At 43.6% G+C, this 16,047-nt stretch overlaps 1 protein-coding gene and 1 long non-coding RNA gene across 4 annotated transcripts in view; one reads left to right on the top strand and one right to left on the bottom strand.

Moving 5' to 3' along the window:
- Window positions 1-10,572, bottom strand: part of AQR (aquarius intron-binding spliceosomal factor) — a 55,917-nt gene extending 45,345 nt beyond the window's left edge. For 2 of the 3 annotated variants that reach the window (XM_035110354.3, XM_035110363.3), the window contains exons 1-7: window positions 10,247-10,572; window positions 7,435-7,491; window positions 6,725-6,765; window positions 5,804-5,839; window positions 3,152-3,272; window positions 1,457-1,597; window positions 31-99 (exon numbers count right to left, since the gene is read on the bottom strand). In XM_035110354.3, coding sequence (XP_034966245.2) covers window positions 31-99; window positions 1,457-1,597; window positions 3,152-3,272; window positions 5,804-5,839; window positions 6,725-6,765; window positions 7,435-7,491; window positions 10,247-10,357 — 576 coding nt within the window. In that variant the 5' untranslated portion in view covers window positions 10,358-10,572. The other variant, XM_088671293.1, reaches the window with a different exon arrangement.
- Window positions 10,573-10,656: 84 nt separating this feature from the next.
- Window positions 10,657-14,213, top strand: LOC148687684 (uncharacterized). The gene is made up of 2 exons (XR_015950370.1): window positions 10,657-11,065; window positions 12,313-14,213. It is a non-coding gene; the product is annotated as an uncharacterized LOC148687684 (long non-coding RNA).
- The last annotated feature ends 1,834 nt before the right edge of the window (window positions 14,214-16,047 follow it).

Below are 16,047 nucleotides of genomic sequence, written 5' to 3'. Positions count from 1 at the left end.
GGTTCCCTGCATTCTTTATGAAACACTTACAGGCTGCAGCCCCATCCACATGGGCAGGGAGATAAGCTGCTGGACTTGCCCTCTGATCAAATCTACTTCCTGTTGCAAGAAACAGAACAGGCTATTAGTATGGTTATGAGGCTTGGATTCAAAACTACAGTTGCACAAATGGAAGGCACTTCTAGTTGCACAAGGAGGAAGGGGTGTCCCCAACCTTTGGAATTCCCTTCCCACTACAGCCTCAACATGCCACCTCCCATGCTCTACTGGGAGGACCCCCCAAACCCTCCAGAATGGCTTTTGGAAGGGTGTAGTGGTAAGTCAGGAAAGCTCTATTCCATGAGGAAAGGGGAATAAGTAATCTGCAGCCAGCCAATATCGCTAGTATTCCATCAAACCAAACAAAGTCCATGAGCCACGAATCATGGCTTGTCAGTTCTCCAAAAGCAGGAAAAATCCCTGCTAATGTACTTTGTTTGGTGGGTCAATTTTTTTATTTATTTTTTATTTTGCAGATCTGATGTTAAGGGGTTATCATCTGGGTCTACAGAATTTTCTGTGCATGGAGTGGCTTCAGAGTCATAACCCTCCTACTCTGGAGAGGCCCAGGCTGGATATCACCTCTATAAAGCCAAATGCTAACTAAAAGGAAAACTTAACCGTCCATTTGACGTATCATATATACTAAGAGCAAACAAAGATGCAGAGTTCCAACGGCTATGTAGCCCAATGAGGCTACTGAGAAAGAAAACATTTGTGGGGAAGGTGGGGAAGAGGGAGGCTGGAGTAGCTTGAAAGAGCACAGGACTAGCAGGAACATTGATCAAAAGTTACTCTGCAATACGACACTTCCATGCAAGTCCCACTACTAAATCCTAGGGCAGGGGTAGGCAACCTAAGGCCCGTGGGTCGGATGTGGCCCAATCGCCTTCTCAATCCGGCCTGTGGACAGTCCGGGAATCAGCATGTTTTTACATGAGTAGAATGTGTCCTTTTATTTAAAATGCATCTCTGGGTTATTTGTGGGGCATAGGAATTTGTTCATTTCCCCACCAAAAAAATATAGTCCGGCCCACCACATGGTCTGAGGGACGGTGGACCAGCCCATGGCTGAAAAAGGTTGCTGGCCCCTGTCCTAGGGCTTAGCTACTGAATATTTGCCCAGTGAAAGAGGTCTTGGAACACCTGCAGAACCTGCTCAAACACAGGCTCTGATTTGTCCTTAAGAGAAATACAATCTCTAGTTGAGGAGCAGGCATTGGGAATGCCTCTAAATGGATCTTTGGAATCCCAGCATAACAAATGCCACTTAAGAGGGCTCCTTCAGAAGGAAACTGTGACGACTGAATGTGGAGAGGCACAGAGGAGGCTGCTCTGAGTAGACAGGACTACTGCCATATTTGCCAAACACACCATAAATGAAAACAATGGTAAATCTCTGAAGAATAAAGCTTACCAGACTGTTGAAGCAGTGGTCAAGGAAGAGCAGGAGTATGGTCTGCTCCTGCAGAGAGAATTCACTGTCATTCTCAGCCAAGGAAGCATCCAGCACACGTTTGAAAAAGAACGGAAAGTGCTCTGGCTTCTTTTTGAATGTCTAAGGGGAACATAAAGTCAGCAGTGAGTTCACATGGAGCATCTTTTTTTCATATTTCTATGCTGAGTGGATGCATAGTGGGGAATTCACTCACTGGACATGACAACTGAAAGCTGTTGGCAGGTACAGACTGGCCATTTGCTTGTTGGTTTACTGCTGGAACTAGCTATGTAGTAGGAATCGTAGCAGGTGGCACTATGGGTTAAACCACAGAGCCTAGGGCTTGCTGATCAGAAGGTCAGCGGTTCGAAACCCTGCAACGAGGTAAGCTCCTGTTGCTCGGTCCCAGCTCCTGCCAACCTAGCAGTTCGAAAGCACCTTAAAGTGCAAGTAGATAAATAGGTACCGCACCAAGCGGGAAGGTAAACGGCGTTTCCGTGTGCTGCTCTGGTTCTCCAGAAGCGGCTTGGTCATGCTGGCCACATGACCTGGAAGCTGTACGCCAGCTCCCTCGGCCAGTAAACTCGAGATGAGCGCCACAACCCCAGAGTTGGTCACAACTGGACCTAATGGTCAGGGGTCCCTTTACCTTTTACCCAAATACAGTACCCACACTTCTCTGCTCAACTGAGGGGTAAGCACAACATCCTTTTTCTGAATGTACAAAGGATGACAAGGGGGGCAAACTAGCAAATAACAGAAGTGATTCACTCACAACAGACCTGTGTCCTGCAACACGATAGAAACTGAGTTATCAGTGAAAACTCAAAAAGTAAAAAAAGAAATAGACCGTGTACAGAAAATCGAAGGCTTCTTATAATAAATAATCTGAGCCCCAAACAAGATGTGCTGACAGAAGCTTTCCTTGAAATGCAGCTTCAGGGAGGCATTTTTTAATTTAAAAAAATCAGGAATATGACAGAGAAATAATTAGTTAAAACTCATGATTTCCCCTCTGGAACTCTCAAGGCTGCTACTTACACAACGAAAATGTCTATTATCCAACTTCATCTTCTTTGGCTCCAAATGGAAATCAAGACCCCATTCCTAAAATCGTAGTATTGCTGCTTCCTTCCTCTGCCTGTATGCTCCCACTATGCTCCCCTCCCCTGCCCAAAGAACGTTTCTTTGCGTTACCACAGGCATGCCTCTTAGTGTAAGGATTTCTCTTAGCATTACTGGAAAATGGAGCCACGGAGACTGGAAACTATTGATAATGTAAAATGGCCCCAAAGCGAACTTGTTCTCCAGTTTCCAATAAAGCTGTCCTACAGAAATGAACATTTTTCTTGCCATTATCTTTTGACAGCATAAAAAACTTCACCATTAAGTGCCAGACTTTGTCAAGTCACAACGCAGAGAAAACACCTCCAATCACTGAAACAATTCTTTTCACATTTCTCCTGCTTCCACTGTGAAACCTTTCAACTGTCCCTCGCTATTCTCTAACAGAAGCCTGCTGTTGTTTTAAAAGGCTGTGGCAGACGACTTCAGACGAGGCACAGTGACAGCCGGTATTGCGCTTTCTGACATGCGACGACACTTTAAGTGGGCACTGTGAAAGTTGCAAATTGTGGATCAAAGTTACTGCAGGCTATAATTGAAGTCTATTACCTCCCACGCGGGAACGTTCTCCCTGAACTTTTCATTCACCATACAACAGATTGACATCAAATAAGCCTTGCTGGACACCTCGGGAGAATAATTCATCCACAAGTAATTTTCAAGGTACTGGCTGTGAAAAGTGAAAAGACAAGAGAGTTACCACCCATCTAATATGTCATTCATCGGGGGGCAAGAAACATAATGATCTTTTTTAAGAACTAAAAAAGTCATCTATATGATTTGTACGTAGCTTCCAATGTTGCCTCCAACACAGGTCACTGCAATAAAACTTACATCTGAGCAAGGGTGGCACATGAATTAGCCCTCTGGAACACTCTGTTCATTAAAAAAAAGTTTTACATGTACTTGGTACAAGCACTACATTAGTCTGAACACTAATTCATGCTGATTTTGTAAGGAGAATAAGAATAAGCATCCCTCCTACTTGCAACATGCACTTCAGCGGACACTTGCTTTAGTACTCAAAGGCAAATGCCTCCTGTCTCTTGAAATAAAGCCACCAGCCTAACATAGAAAGGCACCAAATAAAACATGAATTGTGGAAAAAATTGAATCGACAGCATGGACACTTGCGAATGTGCTAAAAAGCAGGACAACTTGGTTTCAAAAGCATATGCTAAATCAAAAACCTATTTGGGAGTTGAGGATATTCAACCTAGAGTGGCCACAAATAACTTCCATGCACTCCTCCTCCTTCCTGCAGCATCTTATAACTTGCTTCTCCCTAGCCCAGGGTTTCCTAAACTGTGGTCTGTGGACCACCAGTGATCTGCAAGTGTCATTCAGCTGGTCTGCAGCATGTCCCCCTTAAATATTCATACTGATTTTTAATTTTTTTATTCATATTGGGGTTTTAAAAAGCATCATATTGTATCTTATTGTATCTTATTGCATTACAATTTGAATTCTTTGGAATGCAAACGGTAATATATTGAATTATTATAATACAGTCAAACCTCGATTGTCGAACGTAAGCCGTTCCAGAAGCCTGTTCGGCTTCCAAAATGTTCGACAACCGAGGTGCAGCTTCCGAATAGTTGCAAGAGCTTCCTGCACTCAAGCGGAAGCCACGTCAGAAATTCGGCTTCCAAAAAACATTTAAAAACCGGAGCAATTATTCCGGGTTTTCGGAGTTTGGGAGCCAAATTTTTTCCAAAACAGAGGTTTGACTGTATAATAAATAGAAGAAGCAATAACAATAACACTGCCTGTATCCCATTGCATTACACTTGCCACTACGAGCAGAAAAACCAACCCCATCAGCAATTTTCAAGTAGTCCAACAATAACGCTAACTGGCTTGACATAATACCTACAATTGTTTAAAATATAAAAGGGATATAGAGAAGAACTGGACAAAGGAGAAAACATATAGAAATAAAAGAAAAAGAGCAGAGAAGAGATAGGAGGATAGAAAACCAAACGTGAAAGGAGGAAGCGGAGCTCGGCAGAGCTTTTAGAAAATAGAGATGAAATGAATACTGATGGTGTAGGGTGGAGGGTAGGGGTATGTGTTGTACTTGATGTAAAGATTGTATTGTATATAATGATTAATAGTATACAAGGATGTATGAAGGTCTATGTTTTCTTTTCTTTTTGCTTTGTTTTTTGGTATATTTGAAAATTCCAATAAAAATTATGATGAAAAAAGAAAAAGAAAAAATCTTTAAGTGGTCCACCAACCCCATCAGCAATTTTCAAGTAGTCCATGGGGGGGGGGGTTTAAGTTTGGGAACCACTGCCCTAGCGAAAACAACAAACCCTTTCTACATCAAGCCCATGCCAAGGCTCCTCCAAGCCCCATTATGAAAATTTATTTGTGGTACATTATTTATTTGTGGTACATTATTTATTTGTGGTACATTAATCAGGCAAGGATCACAACCCATTAAGTTTATACATTACAGGCTCAGTGCAAAAACAAAGGTTTCAAGAGAGTTGCATAAAACACCCAGAGTGTCACCACTGCTTTCAGCAATAAAAAGAAGCAGGAAGAAGCTTAGTTTTCACTAAATGTTTGGAAGTGCTAACAAAACCTATACTTTAGCTGGCATAACGTTGTATTTCCTGTAGTTTCAACTATACAGCTTATGACACACTGGGATATGGCCTACTGAAGGAATGAGCTACATTATCTTTCCAAACAGCTATGGTATTTCATCCTTGCCTTAGTAATAGTAAATACAAATATTATTTGTACAGAAATTAGAATGTTTGAAGCATTTCATACAAATTATGTCAGCAACCCTTAGAACGATCCTGTAAGATATGTTCTGAGATAGAGCCAGCATTGCATAGTGGTTAGTGTTGGACTAGAAAGCCAGGTTCAAATCCCCACTCAACCATGGAGCTCAGGGGTGATCTTCGACCAGTCACTGTCTCTCGGGTCTATCCTACCTTACAGGGTTGTTGTGGCAATGCCTTTAGTTTACTGGAGAAAAGGTGGGCTATATATCAAACAAACAAAATTATCATCTCCATCTTGCAGATGGAGGGTGTGGAGATCAAGCTGGGATATAGTGGATTGCTAATAGCCAATTAGTAAATTTACGGCAAATGAGATTTTTAAACCAATAAGACACTACCCCAAATGGGTCAGATTATCATTTTAAAGTGCATTTCTTTCTCCAGAAACACTTACCTAAATTCCAGAAGCATGATCTTTCTAATTGCAAATCTGAAATCACAGACAGGGGAAAAAATTAACAATTCAACTCTTGCCTAAATTAGTTTACCTTATGTTGCATATTTGAACTCAAGGGGTACTATGCTTTGGTGGTTATAAACTAACCTAGATGGCAGATTCCAAATGGTGCTGATAATGGACTTTTGATTGCTCCACATCACTTGTGATATAAAGCACTCCTGGGTTCTCTGTTGTCTCCCATGCTATGTAACATCCAGCAGAGGCTGGTCTATTAGAATGAATGGAGCTCTGCTCCATCAATATCAGTCTGCCTCAACCAGCCCCCACCTGTCTGTCTCCATTTACAAATAGTTGGCTATCAACTTACTCCTCCTTAGTCTCAGTGTTACAGGAAGAAGGATGGGGACAAAACCAGAATTAGTTGGTTCTGAATATCATTGTCTATGGCTGGTGGCCTCCTTACCTTCTCCCCTACAAGTTGTGATGGGCACCAGCTTTCACTGTTAACATGAAAATGCCATCAGCTGCATTTCTCTTTTTCATTCAGTCCAGATGGCACTGGGATATATGAATGTTACAAATCTTATATAATGGTTTTAAACTGTATTTCTCTCTCTTGTTGTATAAGCCACCTTGAACAAGTTTTACTCATAAAGGCAGAAAAAGACTATAAATCTTTTAAATAAATAAAAATTCTAGACAGGTGCCCATAATCAGTGGTGAGGTGCACTGGCCTGTGGCCTGCATTTCTTCTAAGGAATAATAAAAATTGACCTTGCAAGACAATTTATACAAGAAAAACATACATACACAGAATTCAGACACTTATTTTATGGAGACTTCATTGTTTGATAAGTCAAAAAGGTGTCTTTTATGATACTGATATGGATAACAGAGAAAATGCAGTATACATACTTGGACCTAACAATTTCTTTTCCATACACATCTTCAATAACCTACAACAAAGGAAGAGAGAGGATTTTTAAAAAGAAAAAGATATGCAGCACAATTCTTGCTCCCCTTCAGGGCCGGCCCTACGGCAAGGCTGGGTGGCGCAATGCGCCAGGCCGCCAGGGGGGCGCCACGCTGCTGCGCCTGCGGCAGCCGTGTTCCACCCGCCAGACAGCCACGCTGGGAAATGGGGCGGGGGGGCGGAGGGATCTTCGCACCACGGCGCCAGATATGCTTAAGACGGCACTGCTCCCCTTTACCTCCTCTTTCCAGTAAGATGCATTTTCAGAGATGAATTCTTTCATACCATCAACACAGTAGCATGGTTTTAAAACTACAATAATGCATCATGTTTCATTACAAAGATTGTGCAGGGAAGGAATAATAATCTATGTACGGAAATCAAACTGGTTTTTAAAAGAAACTTCAAGGAATCGTTGGAGGTTTGACCAAATATTCCATTTTATAAGTGGTAAATATAGAACAGAATGTAAAAGCTGCTGTCAGAGTGGCTTATTTGTGCAGTTTTAAACAAAGTGCTGAAATCAAATCAACATTCTTCCTGTTCTGTAATCCAGAGTCCCAAAGTAAAAATATTTTACTTTAGATACGAATTTCTAGCATTTACTGCACTACCAATTTAAGATAGAACTGACAATGTATTAAGCATTTACCTTTGACTCAAAAGGTAGCCTTTTCTTGACATGTGGTGCCCAGTACTTGTTTGCCAACTGTAAGATAAAAGGTCATTTCATTAAAATATATAATCAGAAGCCACAGCCTACTATAACCAAACCTCTGTTCTATAGGACAACATGAGAATATTTCCAAACTTACCCTCTGTGTACAAAAGGGTAAGGATGCAAGGTTTTATATTATCAAAATAAATAAAGAATGTATAATAGTTTAATGACTTGAATATTCAAACATTGCTCAGCCTTTGCCCTCTAGATGTTTTGGCCAGTGCTAGCAGGGGTTGATGGACATTGCAGTTCAACGCCAAAGGCACCAGGTGGGTAAAGGCTGAGCTAGCTACGGTACTCATTACAGCGCCAGCTTGCAGTAAGCAAGTTGTTTCCTCTGGGTAAGTGCCATGCACACCACTTTGTTGAAAGCTATTTAAAAAAATAATAATAATGAAAGAGGGCTGGCAGAGATTCTTATTTTGAGCCCTGATTTACAAGGCAAAATATCTTACAAGTATAATACAAGGTTGTATATTGTCTCCCTGCTTATTTAACTTATATGCAGAATTCATCATGCGAAAGGCTGGACTAGATGAATCCCAAACCGGAATTAAGATTGCCGGAAGAAATATCAACAACCTCAGGTATGCAGATGACACAACCTTGATGGCAGAAAGTGAGGAGGAATTAAAGAACCTTTTAATGAGGGTGAAAGAGGAGAGCGCAAAATATGGTCTGAAGCTCAACATCAAAAAAACCAAGATCATGGCCACTGGTCCCATCACCTCCTGGCAAATAGAAGGGGAAGAAATGGAGGCAGTGAGAGATTTTACTTTCTTGGGCTCCTTGATCACTGCAGATGGTGACAGCAGTCATGAAATTAAAAGACGCCTGCTTCTTGGGAGAAAAGCAATGACAAACCTAGACAACATCTTAAAAAGCAGAGACATCACCTTGCCTACAAAGGTCCGTACAGTTAAAGCTATGGTTTTCCCAGTAGTGATGTATGGAAGTGAGAGCTGGACCATAAAGAAGGCTGATCGCCGAAGAATTGATGCTTTTGAATTATAGTGCTGGAGGAGACTCTTGAGAGTCCCATGGACTGCAAGAAGATCAAACCTATCCATTCTTAAGGAAATCAGCCCTGAGTGCTCACTGGAAGGACAGATCCTGAAGCTGAGGCTCCAATACTTTGGCCACCTCATGAGAAGACTCCCTGGAAAAGACCCTGATGTTGGGAAAGATGGAGGGCACTAGGAGAAGGGGACGACAGAGGACGAGATGGTTGGACAGTGTTCTCGAAGCTACGAACATGAGTTTGACCAAACTGCGGGAGGCAGTGGAAGACAGGAGTGCCTGGCGTGCTATGGTCCATGGGGTCACGAAGAGTCGGACACGACTAAACAACAACAACATAATAGGCTGCTTTGGGGGCACAGTCCTGATCTCCCCCCAGTGAGTACAGAGAGTAGAGCCTCTTTGTGTGGTCCAGCCATTCATTTTATCAGTCAGCAAAATGACGGTGCCTGTCAAAGGGCTTACTGCAACTAAAGTATATGCAACCGCAATCAACAGATCATAATAATGAACTTTCTTCATGGTGCTAATTGTTTGTGGGTATTTAGAACCATTGCATTCCTTTACAATATTATTAAATACAGTTCAGTGTTGGAAAAACAAGTCATATGTACCTAATGGCCAATACACCCACAAATACAATACTTTTGACACTGAAGACAGAAAGTCCTTTGGATGCACGATGCTTGCAGGAAACATGATTGAGATATCCTGCCTTAGTGTAATCATCAAGAAAACCTCCATTTCAGGGGCAGTGCACCTAGTCCAACCATATTATTGATTCCATATTTTATCAAGGCTTTTCTAGAGGCATCTATGTGACTTTTGCAGAAAACAGGTGCTGGATTAGAATATGAAATGTTGGTCTGATTCAGCAGCACTGTTCCTATGAGAGCATAAAAGGAGTGCTGCTATATCAGACCAAAAAGGCCGATGTAACCCAACATCCTGTTTCCACTGTGATCAACTGGGTAGGTGCCTATAGAAAACCCACGAACAGGACATAGTTTTAATTTGACCAGTGTTTTAACTGCTTTTAATGGTTTCTCGTTCTTCTTTTTAGCTGTAAGCCTCCTTGAGTCCCTGCCAGGGGAAAAAGCGGGGAATAACGAAATATAACAGCAACCACAACAACCCAGATGTTTAGAAATGCCGGTGCAAAATCTAATCTATTTTAATGTTTTAACTTCCTGTATATTTCAACGCACCGTAAACTTTTCCTGGTTTAATCTTTTCATAAATGAAATTTGTTGTTTGCAAGAAGAAAACACCTCAAAAGCCATCAAACAAACCACCAAACGGGCAGCACCCCTAGCCACTGATTACCCAGAGACGCCGTGCCTCTATAATCATAACGGTGGCCTAGTGGTTAGTGACAGACCGAAAACCTAGGAAACCAGGGTTCAAATACTTTCCTGGGCATGAAAAGCTCACTGGGCGAGCCTGGACCTCCCACCATAGCCTACCTCCCAAGGTTGTTGTGTGGGTTTTTAAATGAGAGGCGGGGGAAGAACCTCCTTGGAGGAGGGAGAAGAAAGTGGCATACAAATGCAATCAATAGATAAAGGGATCCCCCCCCCCAAGTGGGGGGTGGGGTTTTCCCTCATGAGCCCCTTCAAAGGGGGACGAGCCCCAGAAGGAGCGTCTGTGCCACCCCCCTCCGCCTCTCTCTCCACCTGAGCCCAGCATCTTCCTTCGGGTCCGAGATGGGGGGGGGGCTCACCTGCGTCACGAACTCCGCGTTGATCTGCGACACGGTGGGAGCCACGATCTTCTTGGGCGCAGGCGGCTCCTGCTGGGCTCCCGCCGAGGAGATCGCCGGCGCTGCTGCCATGTTGCTTCCGCGCAGAAGCCCGTTCCACGCCTCTTCCACGAGGCCAGTCTCTCCTCCCTCTCTCTTGAGAACCACGCTTGGTCGCGCCCGCTCTCTCCCCCCCCTAGTATGGTTTCGCCCGCCCGGACTGAAGCCGCCACCGCCACGCACGCTACTTCCGCTTCCTTTACAGATTCCGCTCGCCTCTACGCCTTGGCTCTTCCCTTTCCCCTCGCTGGGGCACATAGAGATAGAAATTTTAGCATGACGTCCACTCTCTCGAGTGATTCCTTGAGGGTTCCATTCCATGCACACTTAGCAAGGAGGAAGTCCCATTACTGTACACTCAACGGGGTTTACTGCCCTGTGTTTAGGATCTGCATTATACACTTGGAAAGGTTGAAAGTGCAACCGAATAGTTGAGAAGGGAGGGGATTTATCAGGTTTATTTTTTTATTTTTGCTGCAAACAGAGGGGCGGGAGCTTTTGTTTTGTGTCTTGATTTCCGCTTTCAGAGGAGAAGTGGCCGCGGCAAAAACGAGGAAGAAGCTTGTTTTCAACGAAGAGTGCAACCCTGATCTGGAAGCAAACCCTATTTTATTTAATTTAGTGACAGCAGCGATCCTGCGCGCGGTTCCCTGACAATAACTCACCTTTACCGTGAAGTTAGGGTGAAAGTTTCTGCTATGACAAGAGTTACAGCGCAATCCATACCCTCTCTACTCAGAAGTAAGTCCCAGTGAATTCAGTGGGGCTTACTCCCAGGGAAGTGGGGTTAGGATTGCAGCTTTGTTAGGATAGCTTTCCTGGATAGTTTAAGTCACGCTGCAATAAAGTAAGCTTGTGCCTGTTCTCTCCCTGAACTTAGCACGACACACACAAGAATACTGTACAGTATAGGCAGAAAATCTCAATAATTATAAGCATGACAGTTAGGTATGAGAAAGCTCGCTTGATATTATGATTTGTTTTTATACTGCTTAATGTAAACAGTAGACTGCGCTGTAAGGTAGCTCTCTTCATCTGCGTGACTTAAACGCATCTTCATAACGTGTGAACTGTGTGGTATTGTGCCGGACAACCTTGCTTGACGTTGTATTTCACTAATAGGAACTGAGTAGGCGGAAGCTCCCAATGCCCTTACTTGCCTGTGAGCCTCGCTCTACCAACCCCAGTCCCACCCCCCACCCCCCAAAATGTGGAGATCATCACAATAGGAGCTTTGAGCCAAAGCGTGCAATGGCTTCAAGTGATCTCGGCTCCCCTCTGCTGGGCGTTGGATGTAACAGCAATATAAGTACGGATTTTATTTTGTTGCTTTATTCCAGGCATCCCCAAACTTCGGCCCTCCAGATGTTTTGGACTACAATTCCCATCTTCCCTAACCACTGGTCCTGTTAGCTAGGGATCATGGGAATTGTAGGCCAAAACATCTGGATGCCTGCTTTATTCGGTCATTACTGTACTGTATATAATTTCCCACTTTACATGCAGCACAGCATTTATTAGTGCTTGTATATTGTAATGAAGTTCCCTCCCCCAATTATATGAACCTGCGGCAATGCTTGCAGGATATCTTTGGGACCAGGCCATATATGTCTGCTATCCCTGGAACTGGATTGTGTGGGATATAAGTCTTTATTTATTTATTTATTTATTTAAAATGTAATTAAAAATATACAAAAAGAGCCCAACTGGAATACAGTATTATCTTTACATAATTGTTATTGACCATGACACCTTTAGGCAGCACTTAATTGTATGCTTCTTCTTCTTTGGCGATCACTCATAGCTGAGTAAGATTGTCTTCTGTAAACACAATTTTAACAATGAGTCTGTAAGTGACTGTGTAGGCCAATTCTTGATCCACATGTTCTTCCACAGTTGGGGACATTGGTTTCTGTGTGGGAGTTGATAACAGTGTGGATTTGCCAAGCGTGCCTTCCTCTTAGCACATTTCTCCCTTGTGTCCTCAGTTCGAGTGTCTTCAAAGCCCATGACACCTTTGGTAAAGGCTGTTCTCCAACTGGAGTGCTCACAGGCCAGTATTTCCCAGTTGTCAGTGTTTATACTACATTTTTAAAGATTTGCCTTGAGACATGTGCTCCTTACCAGAGCTATGACTAGCACCAACGACTGCTGGACAGATCACCCACTAATATGCTCCGCAATGGCTATCAAGATTATACCTCAACACAGGCTTCAAGGAAGGAAACCAATGTGCAATATGAACACTCAAGCCCTTCAAGATCCCATTAAGCGGGATTGCTTCCAAACGACTCTTAAGGACCATCTGCTTTCAGAATTCCCTGATAACATCAAGGAACACTGGACTAAGCTAAAAACATCCACTATTGCAGCCTGTGAACAAACTATTGGATACCAAACCAAGAAACATTAGGACTGGTTTGATGAGAATGACAGTGAGATTGAACACATGATTGACAAGAAAAGGAAGGCCTTTGAGATCTGGCAAAGAGATAGAAACTGTGCCACTAAGAAAAAAAACCTATGCCAACGCTAAGGCTGAGGTTCAAAGAACCAGAGAACTAAGAAAACACCTGGTGGATAAAAAAAAGTTCAAGAGAAATCGTATGCTAGTATTCTCTTCTCAGGCTGGGACATTCCTTGACTCCACAAACTTCTGCGGCATTGGTAAACACTTTCTCTGCTTGCCTGGAATGTGATGGGAACATAGGAAACGACCTTATTTGGCCCCCTGCTACTGGCTCGGCTTGGTCAGGCAGAGGTCTTCCTCGTCACCTGCTAGTCCGATCCTTTTTCAGAGATAGCGGACTTGTGGCCCTCCAGAGGCTGGATGCTTCCAGACAAGCCGCTTATTGAGCATTCACTCTGATCTGTTTGCAGGAAGGTCTGGTGGCATTGCATCAAAGCAAGTGTAACGCCAGTGCATTTTCCCCATAACTTGCCTTATTGCAAAAAGTCCAGTCCTTTGGGGAAGTGGGTTTGTTGCACAATGCCTCCCAATCAGCTATAACCATGCATGTTGAATTTGCTGCCATGTGATTGAATTCCTCCTGAAAATTGCCACAGTCTGGAAGTACCCATCATTGGACAACCTCTCCCCCTGCATTGCCCCAGACCACCGGCCAATGCTGGCTTGGAGTTGGAGGCCAGCACAATCTGGAAGGTCCCTGGTCCCTGTTTAACCAAAGATGCCTGGGAGCAAAGCTGGGATCTTTTGCATTTAGAGCATGTGCTCTACAAACTGTTCTGTAACTTCCACTCTGATCAGAATGGGTTTAAAGATGCTCTGGTTATCCAGACATACCTTTTGTGGTTCCCTTTCCTTCATTTTCCAGCAGGAAATAAGTGGTAAGAAGAATTTCATAGCCACTCTGATCCCAATTTTGCAGAAGCTGCCAGGATCTAGTCCTGCCAAGAACCATGGGAAATAATCTGTTTATTGTTGCATCAAACCAGCCAATAGTCATGCTCCAGTGAGTTGGAAATGCACAAGTGCATCCACAACGCTGCATATGTTTGTGTTAAAGGATTGAAGGCCACTACCAAATCAGTAATTCAAGTCTTTCCAATCCAACTTGAGTATACTTTCCCATTTATGACGTTGGCATTGCAAGCCAAAAGGTCCTTAGGTAAATTAGACCAGTTATGTGGAAGTTGTCTACCTAACCAGAACGCCAGCAGATCTTTTTCTTAATTGTAAAGACTGGATATGTATGTTTTGTTTTCATGAGCAAACTATTATGCTAGTTGGCTCTATTTCTTGGATTCAGCCGCCTCAGATGAATTGGATTTGTCAAATGTAGTGGTGTGTATTTCTTTCTTTTTCTTTTTTTACATAGCAGAAGTTCCTTTCTTTGTTTATCTCATTAAACAGTAATGATTGGCTGTGCATGATGCCTCAGTTTAGTAACAGATGCTTTCTGAAATATTCAGGACTTTAAAAGGAGCCTTCTGTGCTGTTCTGGTTTGTGTATAAATATTTATTCAGGACAACTTCTGAAAAATGTTCTCCCGTCTATGTCTGTAAGTAAAATGCACAGTCAACTTTGTGGACAATTTATCTTGGACTAAGTAGGACTCTGCAGGCCATATTCTCAGGTGAACCAGTTACATCATTTGAGCCCATGCTTATACGGTGGGCTGGGTGTCAAAGGTGGTTCCCGCACCATTTTTCTTCACACCATCCAAAGGACTTCCCAGCACATGTGCCCAATGTCCAAACTACATTCATAGAAGGGAAGCCAACAGGGGCGTACCCAGGATCAAAACTGGGGGGGGGGCAAGAGAGGGAAGAGAGAGGGGGGGGAGGAAGATAGAGAAGGGAGGGAGGGAGGGAAGGAGGGGTGGGTGGGTGGGAGAGAGAGGGAAGGAAGGAAGGAAAGAAAGAAAGAAGGGGTGAGAGAGAGAGAGAGAGAGAGAGAAGGGAAGGAGGGAGGGAGGGAGAGAGAGAGAGAAAGGAAGGAGCTCCCGTCCATCCGCCCCCCCCCAGCTCAGTCTGCTCCTCCCCACTCCCACGTTCCTGTCACTGGCTGCAGCCGTAGAGGGGGCGAAAACAGCCCGATTTCCATAACCCGCAGCGACTTTTCCCCTTCAGTTTTCGGAGGGAAAAAGTGCAGGTTATGGTCCGTAAAATACGGTAAAAAAAATTTGCTTCGGGGGGGGCAGCTGCCCCCCTGCCCCTCACTGGGTACGCCCATGGAAGCCAACACCCTACCGCCAACCAAGCCAGCACTCTATCTGGCATGTGAGAATTCTCCAATACGATGCCAAGAGGAGCAAGACTGCTACCATGTTGTGGGAATAAAAATGCAAAGTTCTACATGCACTTCACCTGCTCCTTTCTTTACCTCATGGGTGGGGAAATGTGTGGCTCCGCAGACATTGTCGGTCTCCCAATTCCCATCAGCCACCAACCCCCCAGGGATGATAGGGTCATAGTCCAAGCAACATCTTGAGGGCTCCAGGTTCCCCATCCCTAGAGGGAGCCATCCATTAATAGGCTTCCTCAAACTTGGCCCTCCAGATGTTTTTGGCCAACAACTCCCATGATCCCCAGCTAGCAGGACCAGTGGTCAGGGATGATGGGAATTGTAGTCTTAAAACACCTGGAGGGCCGAGTTTGAGGAAGCCTGATTAATAGGCTGAGGGCTGTATTTTGGATTTAAAATGTCCAACTCAGGTTAGTCTGCCAGCATGTTGCAAGTCAACAGACTGACATGGAACAGTTAAAGATGGCAGCTGCATAAACAGAGAAGACTTGAGGTGAGATTTTGAAGGACTAGGGTGGTTTGGCTAAGCTTGAAAGCATATTGGAAGAGCTTGGGGAAGACTCGTATCCAGTGGTAACATGTAGGTCAGGATAGATGCGCTAGTGTATCTGCACCACAATCTTTCAACATGGTTGGGCTGGTATCAGCGAAGGCTTGGATTTAGTTTTCAAAGTGAAACTAAATACACACAAAGTTCAAAAAACAGCTCAATAAAAGGAACGTTCATTATGAAAGGAAATATTGAAGCTTCATTCAGCAGTAAAATATTTAACTCTAGTGAAGAAAATGTGATTTTTGAGTTTGTTTGTTTTTAAATATAAACCTTCACTAATAATCTGAGATTAGGCAGATATGTGATGCATGTAAATACACTTTCAACAGGATTACCTAGGCATTTTTCTGACACCCATAAAAACATACTCACCTCTGGCTCATAGAAGTAAATTGGGGGTA

The sequence above is a fragment of the Zootoca vivipara genome, chromosome 1 (genome assembly GCF_965207765.1).
Source record: "Zootoca vivipara chromosome 1, rZooViv2.hap1.1, whole genome shotgun sequence".
NCBI classification, from domain to species: domain Eukaryota; kingdom Metazoa; phylum Chordata; class Lepidosauria; order Squamata; family Lacertidae; genus Zootoca; species Zootoca vivipara.
This window is presented reverse-complemented; position numbering and strand designations above follow the sequence as displayed.